The sequence below is a fragment of the Lates calcarifer genome, linkage group LG16_LG22 (assembly GCF_001640805.2).
Source record: "Lates calcarifer isolate ASB-BC8 linkage group LG16_LG22, TLL_Latcal_v3, whole genome shotgun sequence".
NCBI classification, from domain to species: domain Eukaryota; kingdom Metazoa; phylum Chordata; class Actinopteri; family Centropomidae; genus Lates; species Lates calcarifer.
The window spans coordinates 5,447,122-5,463,732 of NC_066848.1; the positions used below are offsets into that span (position 1 = coordinate 5,447,122).

The following is a 16,611-nucleotide window of genomic DNA, read 5'->3' on the forward strand; positions in this document are numbered from 1 at the left end:
ATTTAATGTCAGTGAGATTTTTTAAAATGTGGTTTGAAACCACATTTCCAGAGACTCTCTGCACTGTATTTCATCCTCTCATCAGTACTTGTAGCAGCACACCCACACACACATAGGTCCTTGCATTTTTTTTTTAAACACAGTGCTATTGTTTTTTTGTCTCAACATTGCCTAGTGTGTGATATTGTTAGTGAACACCTAGCCTGCTGAGGTGTCTTTGAGCAAAACTTGGCCAACTGAAATGAGGAATTTCCATATGGAGATCAGTAACATATCACACATGATACATTATCACATTAGAAAGCTGCTTGCAGCTGATAAAGAGCTGTGACAGTCAGTTGGACTCTCTTGAGGAACCATCTGTTTGCTGCAGTGGTTTAAATCAAACTAAGTTTGTGGAGCAGTGCAGTAGGAATTATGTGCTCCTAACTGTGGACAAGATGAAGGAGGTTGTGGTTGACTTCCAGAGGATGAGAACTGCAACCAAACCCTTTGTCATGATGAGTGAGGAGGTAGGAGTTGTGGAGCACTGCAAGTAAAAGTTTTGAACAGCAGACCAACAAGAAAGGGATGAGCAGTCTTAGTTCTTTCAATGTATGCAGATCAATAAACCCATTCACAAGGCTGGTACCACCACTTCACTGAACCTCCCCATCATGGACAATCCATCCCATCCCCTCCACAACAGACTACAGAGGCAGTAGAGCTTATTTTCTATCAGACTCATTCAGGTCTACCGTCAGAAAGAACATTTCAGGAAATCATTCTTACCTTTCACCATATAACTTAACAAGCTGTGAACGCAACACTGACATATTAACACTGTGCAGCAGCTCACCTCTGTCTGACAAGTGAACACACTGCTGCACTACCATCTGTACCATACTATCAATATCATACTGTTACTGTTCATAAGACATGGTAATTTTGTTCTTATTGCATCTATCTATCTATCTATCTATCTATCTATCTATCTATCTATCTATCTATCTATCTATCTATCTATTTGAGACTTAAAGTAGTTAGTACGGCATAAAGCTTCAGTTGAACTATTCTGTAGTATGGTGCTGCTTTTGTCTCTATTTGCACTCATTTAGAGATGTACTGTATATGCAGTGTGATGCTTCAGTGTCAAGTATTCCATCTGATCCCTGGTCAGACTATCACTAGACTTTTGGGCAGATTTTCCACTGTGAGCTTGAGAGTTTGTGACTTCAATTTAAAGTCAGGTAATAGCTCAGTACTAAAAGTTAATTTCGCCAGATGAGTATGGTGGCACCTTATCTGATGGGGTGCACACAGTTTATCTAGAGATAAAAACTAACACAGTGCTTAGCTAGGTGTCTTCGATTTTATACGACAGAGTTTAGATATTTTTAAAAGCAATAAATATAGTGTTTAAAGAGGGCCTAAACATGTCTTCAAACCTGCATTTTTATTTATTTTTTCATGGTTATTTTTTACTTCATTTTACCAGAGTCATATGGGTAAGTAAATATTTCAGACAGCAAAACTGTTCATAAGCTGTCTAGGAAATTTAGGAACAGCCACTGTAGATTTCTACGTGTCACACAAACCTAAACATTTTTTTTTTTCAGGCAAATCATATAACACATGAATGCAAAAGTGTGTTTACAAGTCTTGGGGAGTACAACTGCTACTTTAAACTTTCCATTGGGAGTCAGACAGTGTTATAGTGCAATACTAAATCAGTGGAGTACTCTTTTAATGACAAGGGCGTTTGCATGATGACAAATGAAAATCATAAAGCCTGCATGCTGATCTGACACATTTTGTCAGCAGACTGGTTTAAGTTCACTTAGGTAATATTTTATTCATTTGATTTTTCAAAACTAGTTTTTATATTTAATTTTTACGTGGAGTACAAGAAGAGTTACAATCAAACATAAAACACTCAAGAGGAAATAAAAGAGGAGCAAACCAAGAGAATTTATAATCATCATTTATAGTTCATGGTCATTTTCCTCATACTCATTCCAAGTACAGGTCTCTGGAAGCAGAATTGACGGACAGAATGACAGAACAAACACAGAACAGCTGAAATGGAGACGTGTTTGAGCTATTCTCCTCGGGTTTTGCATCAGCCCAAGCACACATTGGACAATCTTATAATACCACTTGGAAACACACACAGCAAGTTAATTTATCTTAATCATTGTCATCATCCATCATCATCACTCATATTCTTGGTCTTCATTCTCACTCATGTAAGTCAGGATTGAGGAGGAAGGCAGTGATTCTACCAGTATCCTTAAAAGATCCACACAAGTTGTCATGCCGCATCTCTCCACCATCAACACCTTGTGCAGTTTTTGGGAACGGATAGGCTACTACTGGTCCGGGATCATTTATCTCTGGTTGGCATTTGTATAAAAACTATATAGGAACACATGTAAAAACAGGAGAGAATCAAATTATTATCCAACTGAAAAAAATGCAGATGTCTTCAGAAAATCTTCTATGTCTAGCAACACTTAATAACACTTATGTCTTCTTTTTGTCCATTTTTTTTGTTTTATTCCAAAATGGTTGAGGAGCAGTTATAGTTTGCATTATCTATACAACAGGCTATAAAACACCACTTTGTCACAGTCCAGAAAGCACATATAGATGTGGTTGTACTGTATATAAACATATGTACTGTAATAAGATAATTTTGCGTGCATGGCTCCCGAATGATCACTTTTGAGACACCCTCAGCACTCTGAGGATACTCTCTCCTTTGAGTTCACATGATGTGAAAACGAAGGCCTCCAGATTTCTTACTGGCACAATGGACATATTCTTCTTTTAAATCATAGTCTTTCAAGAGAAAACTGCCATCCTTTCTCATCTTTGCACTGTGGCAGCTCAGTCAGCCAGGTATTAGTCTTTGCCGGCCATCACTGCCTCTTCTGTGAGTACTTTGGCTGATTCCACAGACGTCCATCAGGGATTTTTTCTCTCTGAATTTGCTGTCACCTGATTTTTTTTTTCTCTTCCTCCACAGTAAATGTTTGGCGTATTTATGTATGTATTTATTTATGCACTGTGTCATTTTCTCTAGAAAAAGTCTCAACAACACAAACACAGGCAATGTAAATGAAAACATTAAGTTTGTAATGCGGGAACTCTCTTTGCAAAGTGCGTCTGTGCTCCTCTGTTTACCAGAAACAAGGGAGTTAGATCACATTGTCCTGGCCAAGGAAACAAGTCACAGATGGGTTAATGTTGTTTGGTTGACATGTTAGATATGTATTCAGTTCATTTTCAGTTGGATGCCAGAGCCATTTTCCATCAGTCTCTTTCTGGACTGTATATCTTTTCTATCTCCAGTGCTTGAGTCTAAAGAAAGTCGTTTTTTCATTTTTCATATTTACTTTTCAGAGCATTGTCTTATAGGAAAAATGACTAAATAATGTTCATCTTTGTAATTATACTGTACACATGTTGATGTCCTGATTTGTCTTTTCGATAAACGTTTGACTTGGTCTGGCAAAGACCAAAGGTTTGACAATCACACATAGTACTCCTTGTCCTTGTTCTTCTTATTCTTGCTTGAGGTCTTTGCAGTGTTGACTGGTTTCTCTTTGACTACGGTGCCGTTGGACTGTGCCGAGTTGCTGATGTAGTTGCGACTCTCATCTACATGGTATGAGCCTTCGTCTCTGTTCCGGTATTTGTACATAGCGTAAAGCAGGATCAGAATACATAGGGCAGCTGCTGCTACAATGCCGACCACCATCCCCGTTGTGCTGCTGGACTCCCTGAAGACCTCCGTTGTGCCTGGACCCCTTGGTCCAGCACCAGTGGGATTGGCTGCAAGGGAGACAGAAATATGATTACCACAAATGTACTGAGCACACCATCTTCTACATTTCATCATTATTAGTAGAAGTAGATTCATGGTAGTGAGTGAATGCATTTCTTCTAGCTGCTGGTGTGGATCAATATCACAGTTTAAAGTTGAATGATAGTACAGCCATCATGCCTCAAGGTTCCTGAAGCAAAAAATAGATGTTGGCTGATAGGACTGGCCTTCCCACTTTATAGAAAAGCATGCAATTATACAATGAATAGAGACAAAAACCGACAAGGATAATCATTAATAATCCAAAATGAAATGCTATACAATGGTGAGGGCGAGAGGGTCGTGGTCAAATTCTTTTTGTCTTAAATAAATTCATACAAAAGTAGAATCGGTATCTTAAACCATTTAACAAGCCTGTTAAATGCCAGCTAAAACTGTCAAAAATGACCCTCGCAGTTCAATACAACACAAAAACCTCATGAGGATTTTCTTATAAAACTCTTAGAGATTATATTTTAAATCCTTTGACAGTCACCAAATCCAAAATTACTCTTGAAATTATTTTGAAATGTCAAGAAATCATTCCTGCAACACCCTGAAGGAACTGAAGTATCTATTAGGACTTTCAATAAATGTAGGAGCTGGACATTTAAAAAAAAAACAACTTTGCCTTAAGTACATGTCATTTTACCTGCCTAATCTACTATCAGCATTATAATTCCTGCAGAGCATTATTCTGAAGATATTCACTGAACTGTAATCGTTCACATTTCTGAGTGTGAAGAAGGTGAGATGCTGCAGGACAGAGAGATCTGCTCAACTCAGAAGCGAAGCTGACAAGAAGACTAATGTGTTAATGATTCACAGAGAAGCTCACTTAAAAGCTTACTGCTCATTACATGTTTTACAGCACAGTCATGAATGAACAGACCACATTTCCGACATTCATTATATATTCAAGCAGCATGACTGTATCACATAGTCTCTGAAAATAAATTTTTCAGGAAGAAACAATTCTTCAATTTACTCAGCAGATTTTGCCAAAGGCTGTCCCCACTCCTGTTCTGAAATGGTGCTATTCAATGGAGCACATTCTGAAAACACATCAGCTCCCTGATATTATTCAGTCCTCCTGGCACATCTCTCTGTGTGTTTTTGTAGCAGTCATCATTTCTGCTTAAGCTCTCTTTGTTGCATTCGTGAAATCCAAACACCCAACACTAACATTTGGAAATGAAAGCATTCTGGTTCCACTGGATTGGGGCACGAAATATTTGAGGGATTTACAGCTGGGTTCAGATCAGAGCTATGTTGACGTGAAGATGTTACGCTTCGATTTGCATTTACACTGGACAAACTAACAGCAACAATAGAAACATAAATAGTTGTGTTGAGATGTAGGCCTGAATTATTTCCACTGTGTTGACAGTGCTTCTGTTCCTAGTCCTTGGCCACAGAGTGCTGAGAAGTGCTGAAAAACACTTGTGGAGTGATGCTCTGATGCTATGGCAATGAGAATCCTACACTCTGAAGCAATATACGAACCACTTGTTACTCCATGTAAATGACCTTCAGTAGGGTCTAGATTACTTTTAGAAATTGTTATTGTTCATACATATTCCTCTCACAGGCCTTTAAGGCTTATGGCTATTATTTGTCACTTCCATTATAATATATTCTCTAGATCTTATTTTGAACGTGAAATGTTGCAAGTGAAATGCCTGTGCAGTTGCTCATTCAAGAAACACTTGATACTAGTACTATGTGTGTTGTACAGTCAAAGTACTAGTCGAATGTATATAACTGCAACTGGTTAAATTAAATGGATTAAAGCATGGTGAGTTTTCTATGAAATAACTTTTTCATGTCCTACTTTTGTTTGGTTGATTTGCAGCTGAAAAATGACTAGTTATTTAATTTGTATTAAACATATCTTAAGACTTATGTTGTTAAGGTTAAAAGTGGTCATTTACTGTATGGCTACAGTGCAGTCATTCATTCTCAGGCTGAGGTTTGTAGTATAAGACCTTGCAGTATAAAGACTTGCAACAGTGCTATATTCTGTGAGGATATTAAAAGATGGCTTTTCTTTCTTTAACGCTTACCAAACGTTCATGGAGCTACAGCACTATGTATTTGGTACAACATTGAACCCTCAGTTTAAGTGTTAGATCATCATTCAACTGCTATACTCTCCAGCACATAGAGAACCAATTTAATGAACACCTTATTATATATTGAAACTTTGGGCTGAAGCCTGGTCATATGAGCAAATGAACAGAACCTAATGGCATGTACATTAATAGCAACTGCAATATTTATATCAATATTCGTGAATATTCATGTGAGCAAGTCATAACAGATTTTACATTTATAATGACAGGTGTCCGCATTTTTCTATTTCAACAAAATGGGCATTTGATATTTATTGAAATTCATTCCACATGTGCTGTCACTCTTGTCCCATTTTGCTGTCCCAGTTTTCTCACTCCTTTTTTTTGAGAGCATTTTGATTTTAGAAAATAATTGCATTCTTCAGCTTTGATATCGAACCAGTTTCAAAAAGAAATTTCACCCTAAAACAGAAACTACGACATTGTCTCTTCATTATTCAGTCCTTTGATCTTGGCCAGTCAGAGTAACACTTCCGCACGAACAACTCTCTCCCTCAGCTAGAGCTCAGTATCCACAGTACAGAGTAACCCTCCATCCTCTCTTACATCAAAAGGAAAAGACGTGGAAAACAAAATTTTGCTGCTATTGAAGTTCGTCATAATCACCTTGTCTCATCTCGTCACATCCTTATTTTATGACAGACTAACTTCTCTGAACATGAGCAAAGAGGGCAGTTCTTGTTCTCACTGTATAAAAAGGTTGTTTCTTCCTGATCCATGAAGGGCAGGCAGAATTAATAAGATGATACAGCACATCCCATCCTACATACTACTTTTGCGGCAATTTCTCAATGTCGAACAAGCTCACAATAAATGCAAGACAGTTCTCTGGGATTTTTTCAGTGGAGGCATGAAGGTGTGCCTGTCCTTCAGGTTTCAGTGAATATAAAATGCTCAACAAACACATAAAAAAATTTATTTAAGGAGCTAAAACTTAACACCAAATTATTGTTATCATCCAGTGTTTACACAGTAAATAACTTAAATGTTTGAAAACACTCATTTCCACCAGTGACTGGGGAATGAGTGCACATCAGCATGCCCACTTCATATTCTGAATGCTGTCCAAGTTGTAATACAGCACTCCTTATGTCTCTGATAGCTCTTCATTGTTCTCCCTCTCGTGTCTCACTCAGTGTTGATGGTTTTAGAGATGAAGTGCTTTTTTGATTGCATTCATTTCTCTTCTTGAGTGACAGCTTAATGACCAGACAAACATTGCTTTGAACTGCCTAATATTAGCTAATGATCCGCAAAGGCAGCACATGTGGCTACTTTTGCCCTTTACAGTTCTCACTGTAAAGGGCAAAGTTCTCTAAGCTGTCTGCCAGGAGAGGAGACACTACAGCCGTTCATTGACATGTTTTCCACTGTGGTTAGACTGATCAGGGGCCCCAAGTATGCTTCCAATGCCAGCAGACATTCAAGGACAAGCGCAGAGTACCACTGGGGGATTGAGTGTGACTGAGCGTTGCAACAGATTAGCTCTGCTTGTGACAAGCCCACTTATCCTTGCAGACAGGTGTGAAGAATGCTCTCGCCTTGTGGGCAAAAGCCACTGGTTGACATGGCTCTTCCCCAGCAAGCCACTGTGCGGGCATTGACGGTGAGTTACTTTCATATTTGCTATCTATCCTTTGTTTGGGGTCAAAAAGTTGAAAGTGTAGATAACATAGCAGGTTGATGGAGGAAGGGGGTCTAGATGTGGCACTTGAGGGTTGTATATGAACCCTGGGATGGCTCCTACAGCGAGGTGACAGAGTTGGAGGAGTTGTGAATGCAGGTGGCCTTAGTCTGCTATATCAGGGGTGAGTCATGATAACAGTACCATGGTGTGCTGTTCTTCCTTCAGTGATCTAACACCTCCTGCTCTGGGCTTTGTTATTTCCTCTTGCCTGGATCTGTTGATTGGCTTCCCATAGGCTCTGTTCACACACACAGATCTAGGAAACCCTCAATCAGCTGACCACATTTTGCCTGTCATTACTGGAAAAAGTAAAATGGTAAAATAAGTTGGCTGTGTGATCCATTCATTTAATTTTACATTTAGGCAGAAAGATTTCAGCCACATTTTCAACCTTTTCCTGCAAAATCCAATTTAATATCTTAACAAAGAAAGCTGAGTCGTGACCACTACTTAAGGGATTAACACTGCATTTAGCACAGTGCTGACACAGCCATGTTTTGTCCAAAAAGATTAGCATTCATTACAGCTCATTAGTTTGCATTTAGTCTCAGCAGTGTCTATCAAATAGTCACCTGATGGCAGACAGGGATCTTTCGCCAGTCCCTTAGATTACCTGATACACTTGATGATGCGGCTCATTTGCTACCCATGAGCCTGGCTCTGCACTCTGCCCCGCTCTCCCTCATGTTGGGCTCAGGCAAAGTAATATGGCAGACACAAGGCCTTCAAGAAAGCCTTATAAGACCTCAGTCAAAATGCATCTGCCTGTCTGTTCATTAGCACTCCATCACCTCAGAATGAAGGCACATAAACTGAGAGAGAAATAGCGCCTGAAACAAGTGTTTAAAATGATGGCTGCTCTTATACGCTCTAGTCGAGCGTACCCAACGGTAAAATTAGACATGGGGAAAATGACCTTAAAGCGGCGCCTAGTTTCATGGTAGCATAGCGGGGGTGCACTTGTGAAGCAATAGAGGTAAACTCAGGGGGGGTTAACTTTTGAAGGATTGCAGTTGTGTAAAAGCTGCCAAAATAACTTTCTCCTCTCCGTCTCATTCCAGAGCGAGACTTAAATTACAGTATCACATCCAGACCATCATAAAGTCCTTGCTGTTTTATTCACAAGGACAACAGTCAATGTTTCAGTCATTTAGTCACAAATCATTTGCTTCCACCATGCTGAGAATCCTCTGGAAGAGATACACAAGGAAAACCGCAAACAAAGAAGCATGGATACTCCTATTTGTGACCCTGATCCGTAAATGTTAGTGAGGAAAATGAAATAGCCTGGCCAGGAATTTCATTTGCTGCACAGAGAGGCAGTGAGAGGTAATGACACGAACTGAGATTGCTTTGGCTTCAATGTTCTAGTTACTCCAGGGTTTATTTGATAGCACCTTTTCTCTTAATTCTCCCTGGATTCAGTGCAGATACAGGAGCTCGCCTCTCTGAGATATTAGCGTTGGTGCAACGGAACTTGTCATTTAAAAGCCTGTGCAATGCCTGATGTGATTCCATTTCTTTTTTGCCTGACTTCTTTTTGCCACGTGCTCTCAAGGAGAGGAATGGGATCAGAGATTCCACACTGTCAGGCAGGATTTGAATAAATGGTCCTCTTCAAAGACTATTTTTCCTCATTTGTCTCCAGCGAGAAGGTTCATTTGTTTGGTAATTTGTAACAGGGTGAGCAGGCTGACGGGGGCCATGGATGGAGGAAAACACGCGGAGTGGAGCCAGGGGGTTACTTCAGGTGTGCGCGAGGCTTGTTGAGAGGTAATGGAGCAACCAGGACTACTAAGGATATATTGAATGGACAGGTGGGGCTTGACCTTTCATTAACTGGTGGTAGTAATGGGTCAAGTTTAGAGTACACACTGACAATGTTTTTTAGCAAATGGACGCTCTGTGGCAAGGCTGAGTTTATCTATCAGCCACAATAATTCAAATAAGTTATTTTTAGTGAGAAGGCAATAAATGGAGATTTTGCGTGAGCTGCCCCAGCAACCTGCAGCAGCTGATAAACATGAGCAGTGCATCGTGCATCTTCGAGAGCTTAAGGAGGTGTGGCTGTGGGATGCCTTCAGAACGACCCAGGCTTAGTTGGCATACTCAGTGACACATTGCTGTTATTCAGCCAGATTAGTGTTATACCATCTTCTTACTGCACATATCCAGCCATAATCACAAGCTGTCAGAGCCGTCATATAGTTGGGGATCAGTCCGTAGACAGGTCACTGTATCAACTGCAGCAGAGTCAAAACACTTATTAAATCCCTCTTCCTTCTTTAATTATCTGAGTGTCCTCGAGAAGTGATGCAAACCATCCTGTACTTGTGACATGCTGGCAGTATTCCTGATGACAGGCATGCATGTGTGAGCCTGAAGTGGCTGTGCTCATGTTGATGATGGATGATGAACAGAGAGCTGAATGAGCATGAAATGAGGTCCAAGTGAGAATTATTAAAAGGTGTTTGATTGAGCCCAGTAAAAGGTATGGTGCAGTTTAAGCCTCTGCCCAGAGGGGTTCCACTAAAAGAGTCGAGATGAAAGAAGAGGGCTAAGCTTACTCGGCTTAAACGCCACAAGTCTTGAGTTCATCACTTGATTAGATTCCTAAAGAGTCAGGTTACAGGTTCTTAAGGTCTATATTTCTGATATTTACAGAGGATCCATAACTACACAGAAGATTTCCTTTGTGTTGGAAAGATCATACAAAAGCTGTGAGAAGATAATTAAGTATACACTGCACTCTCACACTGTGTGTTATTTAAACATTTTGACACAAACTGTTCTGTGAACTCCGTCTACGAAGTGTGAGGACACACTTTTTGTTAGTCTAATATCTCTGCATATGAAATGGAAAAATACATTTTGATTCAGTTTGAATCACCTTCGTTTTTTATGCTCATTGTACTTACTATTAAGAGTTTGGTTTTAGCACATATATAACACACAGATGTATTTTCTTTTGTAAAAGCTCTTGTTTTTCTTTTACTTCTAATCTTACATGACAAATATAAGTAAATCCACAGATCAGAGGTCCTGTTGCCAGATGGAGAGGTAAATTTAAAAAAATGAAGCACTTTAGTATGAATACTTTGGACTGATTGATTGACTGGCCAACTGTGAATTTCTGGGTAATATTCCCAAGCCATAACTTACTTATACTATTATCATAATCACTGACCTTTGGCTGGGGTTCTTTTCTTTTCTCGGGTAAGCCTTTCATGCCCTACTTAGACTTCTAAACAGACACAATGTGTTAGCATCAATGTCAGCACACCCAAAAGATGTGTGGTAGAAAAATAAAAATAATTGAAAATATAAATATGGTGGGATCAGTAAAGAGAAAGACTGACAGTGAGTGTGAAATCCTGTTTTCTCTCAGAACACACTCCATTTAAAATAGGATGTACAGAGAAGACTTGGACGGCATAATCCTCACTGAAAGAGTGGGGAAAAACAAAAATGGCAAAATTCCATAAGATCGTTGGCATAAATTGGCAAAGTATGCATTAGCCGCAGGAATGTGTTCTGCATGATGCTTGAAGGTCAGCAGTGTGTTTTGATGGGCATGAGCTCTGATCACATTCAATGGGCATCCAGTCTTCAGGAGGGTTTTTCATTTGTTAAACCACCTCTGCTAGCAGCAGTCTGTTGGCATGCAAGGTGTATGCCACTGCGTTCAGCAAAAGAAGGAATGAACACACACAGGGTTCCAGCTGGGTATGATTGAATAACCTATTAAATGTGGGCAGTGACCTCTTAAGCCAGCGCAGCGCTCTTAATGTTTCATTAATCTCGCAGCTACTTTTAAAACAATAATTTACTCTAATTTTTTTTCTTCTCCTGGCTGGGTGCATTCCAGCCATTGCCATCGGGTTAAAGAGAGCATCCATTTGCCGTTTGATTTATTGGTTTACTCTATGTATTGTTTCCCCTCCCATAAATTAAATCTATTAAAACAAATGTCAAACACATTAGTAGCTGCTAATGTCACCGCAGAATGCTTCAGGACAGAAAAAGATGAGAGAGCACAGAGAGAAGCCGAAACTAGAGATGATTAACCTTAACCTGCCTATGGGCAATCCACAGTGAAGGGCTACTGGAGCTGAGAATAAAGGCACTGAGAGATTATTTGTGAAATGTAGAAGGCTGCATATAGCAAAACTATCACTGAAGCTACTGGTGTGCATATTATTGACAAGAAGGTTTTTTTTCACACAAATCTAATTTCACATGACGGCATGTTACATAATTAATGATGGTGGGATGTTGCAAAAAGTAAAGTTGTAAACATGTAAAAGACAAACATCCGGCTGATGCATCCGATTCTGTGAACTCCGAGCTATGAAAAAACAAAAGAGGCTCAGAGATCAGAGAATTTTACATTCAGAGCAGAATCATTGTGTATTCTGAAACCAAGAGCAAGAAACACTCTCTGATGCTTTCCTTAAATTTTCAGCATGATGCACAATGGGGTTTGCTCTACAATAATAATTCAGGGGGTATTATTTTGGTATGGTACAATAAGAAACTATAACATTAGTTGAAACATTTTTTTTAAAACATTTGCTGTCATATTCTGATCACTTCACTGCCAAATAATCACATGGCAAGTGATTCAGTCAACATATTTTATCTTGGACATAAACATATTATGTTACATATTAATTTTAAATTACCATTATACATTTGTTTTTGAACCTTTGTTTTTCAGTCCAACCAAAGAGTGCTATGAGGATGCAAGAATCAGATTTGGTGCCTAGAGCTGGACTAATTAGAACAAGTATGAAGGACTTGCAGCAAAGGCAAGAACGCTCAGAGGAGAAAAACCAATTGATGAGGAACAAAGGCAGTTGCAGGATGTAACCTTGGATTTGGGTCACCGTGCAGCAGCTGCCCTCCATCAACGGCCTGCATGACGCCCAAGAAATGAAGCGGGCAGGTAAGAGACATCCGTTCCATCTGACCCCATGCGGCTCTACAACAACCTGTTCCATTAACTTTCACCACAAAAACCGAGGTTGGGTACTTGAAAATCAGCACCAGTCAGAATCTCGATAGGCTGTTCACCAGGCTATTTTCACACAACTGAGTACACATCTATATTTTCTCCAGATGATTGGCCAGCACTTCATACTGGCCTTTAAATGAACAATCACATTTATTTTTCTTTTTGGTGGAAAATGCAGGAATCTCTTAAGGTAAATGTCAGAATTTATACAGTATTCAGAATTTCTCTTAACGGCACGTTAGGTAATTATGCCGAATATTTACATATCTTTCATTGCATTTTATTTAGCTTTGGTAAACAGTTTTCACAACAGGATTGTAAACATAGAAGCATTAATGTGCACCTCTAATGGCAGACACCATGATCAGTTGCTGAGTATATGTACACTCCCCGAACCAGCCTCCTATTACAGATCAGATGTGTTGCAGCATCATGGGCCTGTGTATTCCTTTGTGGTTTCTAGAACCAGGGGGGAGGATTCAATTTGCTGCAGTATGATCTAATCTGGGTCCTGCCGGGTGATAAGCTCTGCTGGTACCGCCGGCTTTCCATGGTTTCCGGAGGTAAGAGAAATAAAGAAAGGCAATAAGTAAGTTTACCTGATTGATGTCACTCAACGGCTGATAGGGAGTGCTGTGGGACAAGACTCCAGTGATATACAGGATGATCTAGAGCTGACCTTGGGCTATAGATAGCTCACATAATAGTCTGTTTCAAAGCTCACCTCTTGGGATCACTTATGCACCAACATTATCTTACATACATGCGGCGTGAAGCTCACTCTTGAAGCACAAAAGAGAGAGAGATATCAAAGGTGTATGCATCTGGCTTCTGCTTCTGAGTTGGCCGACTGAACAGACTGTCAAGGTGTTGCATGAAAAATGATATATTATTGGTGTCATTAAAAGGAGTTGGCTGAGCAGTAATATGAGAAAGTAGTCCTTTATGGGCAACAGTAGTTCTTTATGCATAGCAACACCATGTGAGATGTGGTGAGTGCTTGGCAGAGCGTGTGAATCGTTCTGAATGTAGATATTAATCAGGATACGGTGTTAGACAGCTGCCACCCTGGGAGCCCACAGCTCTGGTGTCAAATCCCCTTCAGTGATCACAGAAGGAGAGGGATACTCTGCTCTGGGAGCATGCGTCCCTGAGCATCACACAGTTTGCGACTGATGTTTTGGCAGATGCCCTTGTCAAAAAATATCATAATGCAAGCTGCTTGTGTGAATCAGTACGCACACCAATCTCCTGTGTATGGTATTTGACAGAGGTAGCAGATGTACATTGGAAGTACCTATTGTGATGCTGCCCAATGGGAATATCACTATAATGTGCAGTATAGGAAGAAAGTAACTGTGGCAAAAGCTAATCTGGCTCGTGGAAAGCCAAAGGAACAGGAAGAGAGACAGACTAGAAAGTTGATAGTCTTTGCTGTGGGGCAGACATTAATTTAGCGGAGGTTTTATGACCACATACTGATCGATAGCACGTCTAGATGGAGTGGGGGGCCTTGGGTCTGGACTTAATTGTTCTCTGTGCTTCTCATCACTTCAGAATGCAATCCTTCTATTCATAGGTGGGTACTAGGGTTAGACTTATCTGCCTTCCATGTGTGGCAAAGTAAGAGATTAAAAGTTTGGCAGCATTGAAAGGAACAAACAGATTGACAATCCCAATTTGTCTGAGTAAAGCTGATAAAAAAGGCGGCATTTTCAAACACTTATAACAATAACAAATGTTTCAAATGTTTCCTTTTATTTTGAATTTATCAGGGCTCTTGAACACACACTTACGGCCTCTGTTTCAAACTAGGTTTGTTTGTTTGTTTATTTTATGAATGGAAACACCTGATATGTACCACAATCATAAACTCCAAGAGCTGCTACGTGCAGCTATTGTGAACAACAGTACATGAGAAACAACAGGATGAACTCCCACTGCTCACTGTAGAACTTAATTAACAACAGTGGGGACCCACTACACACATGTGCAAACATCAGCCCTCACACCTCCTTGATATCATGTGTTGGAGTCATGTAGGTCTGATAATTACAACTGTGAGTTGTTCTGTCTTTCTGTGAATGCCCTTGTTTTTGCGCATTAGCAAATGCCATGAGCCGATGAAGATGAACAGGTGCAAAATTAAAACACATTAATAACAACTGCTCTGACACATGCAAAACACCTTAAGCAGTGTGGAGCTTTAGTTATGCATGCAATTCTCAGGGAAGGAGTTGTTAAGGAAAAAAATGCCTGTGTTGAGTGAGTTAAATCCCAATGGGTGGATGCCAAAGAACAACAGTAACCAGAAAACATCCAGGTTAAAGAAAGAGTTTTGAGAATGTGCTTTCTTACTGAGACTTAAATAAGAAGATTGATACCACTCTCTTATATCTGAATATCTGAATACTATAAGTATAAAGCTAGAACCAGCTGATAATTAGCTTAGCTTAGCATAAAGATTGTAAATAGGGAAGCCAATGCACCTAGTCCAGAAATAGTTTAGTAAATGACTCCATAAACACCAAAATTTTGACATTAAGCTTATATATATATATATAAAACAATATAAATAACATGTAAATCAGTTTATTTTAAAATAGTTTTTTTAGAAGTACTAGGAGGCACATTTTGTTATCTTTATACTGATCCAGGCTAGCTTTCTCCTCCTGTTTACAGTGTTTATATTAAGCTAAGCTAACCAGCTGCTAGATGTAGCTTCATGTGTAGCAGACAGATATGAGAGAGGTACTGATCTTCTCTAACTTGTAGGGAAGCAAGTGAATAAGCATATTTCCCATAATAATTTCCAGATAAGCTAGTTGGCTAAACGGCTTTCATTAAAAGACCATGAGTACTACAGTCATGAATGAATGTAAAATGTTACTGCAATTTTATTTGATGTTCCTGGAAACTGAAATATAGGAACAAGTAAGACCTAATGGAGAGCCTCCAGCTTGCTGTATTATGCAGTCAGCAGTAGCAAAAGGAGGAGAACTCTGAGAAGTGCTGAAGCTTTAACTAAAACTCCAATCTGCTCATTTAAACACTGTGTGTTAGCCTAGAGTGTCTTGGTGGAGGTGGACTATGACACACAGAGACACACTGACACACCCAGAGAGAAGTAGAATAAAAAGAGATGACTAACCTAACCCACCTGAGCTCGGCTCACAGGGATCAATGTCCTCATCATCACTCGGACACTCAGCTGATGCCACCAGCAAGTCATCGGTTGTCTGAAAAGAGAGAGGCACACAGTAGAGTGGTGAGGGCATGAAATACTTAGCTGCATCCTTTCGGTTAAGATATAGAATAGTGGTGTTTCCAGAGGGTTAAGTTAAGGAGAGTGGGGTGGATGAGATGTGAATCCAGACAGTTACACTGTTTGGCTGCTGGATTTATCTGTCAACACGGTCACACGCTGCCTGGCGCTGCAGCAGCTGCTACACTGCTTTCCAGGCAACATTATACTTACAGAAATGAGATCTGATTATTGAGGAACAGTGGAGGCTAAAGTTCACAGCGCAATTGTCAACTTGTGTGCTCAATTTGTGCTGCAGTGTGTGGCTTTGCATAGCCCTTCAAGGGATTGTTAAGAGCCATCACAAAACACCTCTGACATTTAGAGGACAACCAGCCATGAAAGCTTAAAAAAGAGAGTGGAAAACAAAGGGCAGAGCAGCAGAGGTTTAAATCAATATTTTATGTCATTTCTTTCAAAGTGATTCAGTATCTCCTTCACAAAACAAGCATTTGAAAAAAAAACCTAACAAAAAACAAAAAACAAAAACAACAACAACAAAAAAAAATCATGGCATATATAGAAGGGCTTCATTATTTTGCTGCCACATCTACTCTACCACTAAATTCATTTAGACCTTTTTTTCAGTGCAGTTCCTCACCTGCCAAACACAATACA

General features: G+C 39.7%; 1 protein-coding gene and 1 long non-coding RNA gene across 2 annotated transcripts in view; one reads left to right on the forward strand and one right to left on the reverse strand.

Moving 5' to 3' along the window:
- Nucleotides 1-1,422: 1,422 nt before the first annotated feature.
- Nucleotides 1,423-2,408, forward strand: LOC127143395 (uncharacterized). The gene is made up of 2 exons (XR_007814767.1): nt 1,423-2,093; nt 2,160-2,408. It is a non-coding gene; the product is annotated as an uncharacterized LOC127143395 (long non-coding RNA).
- Nucleotides 1,948-16,611, reverse strand: part of LOC108894527 (neurexin-1a) — a 233,873-nt gene continuing 219,209 nt past the window's right edge. Inside the window, 2 exon segments of the mRNA XM_051076550.1 lie at nt 1,948-3,819; nt 15,850-15,928. Of these exon segments, the coding sequence (XP_050932507.1) occupies nt 3,518-3,819; nt 15,850-15,928 (381 nt within the window). The 3' untranslated portion in view covers nt 1,948-3,517.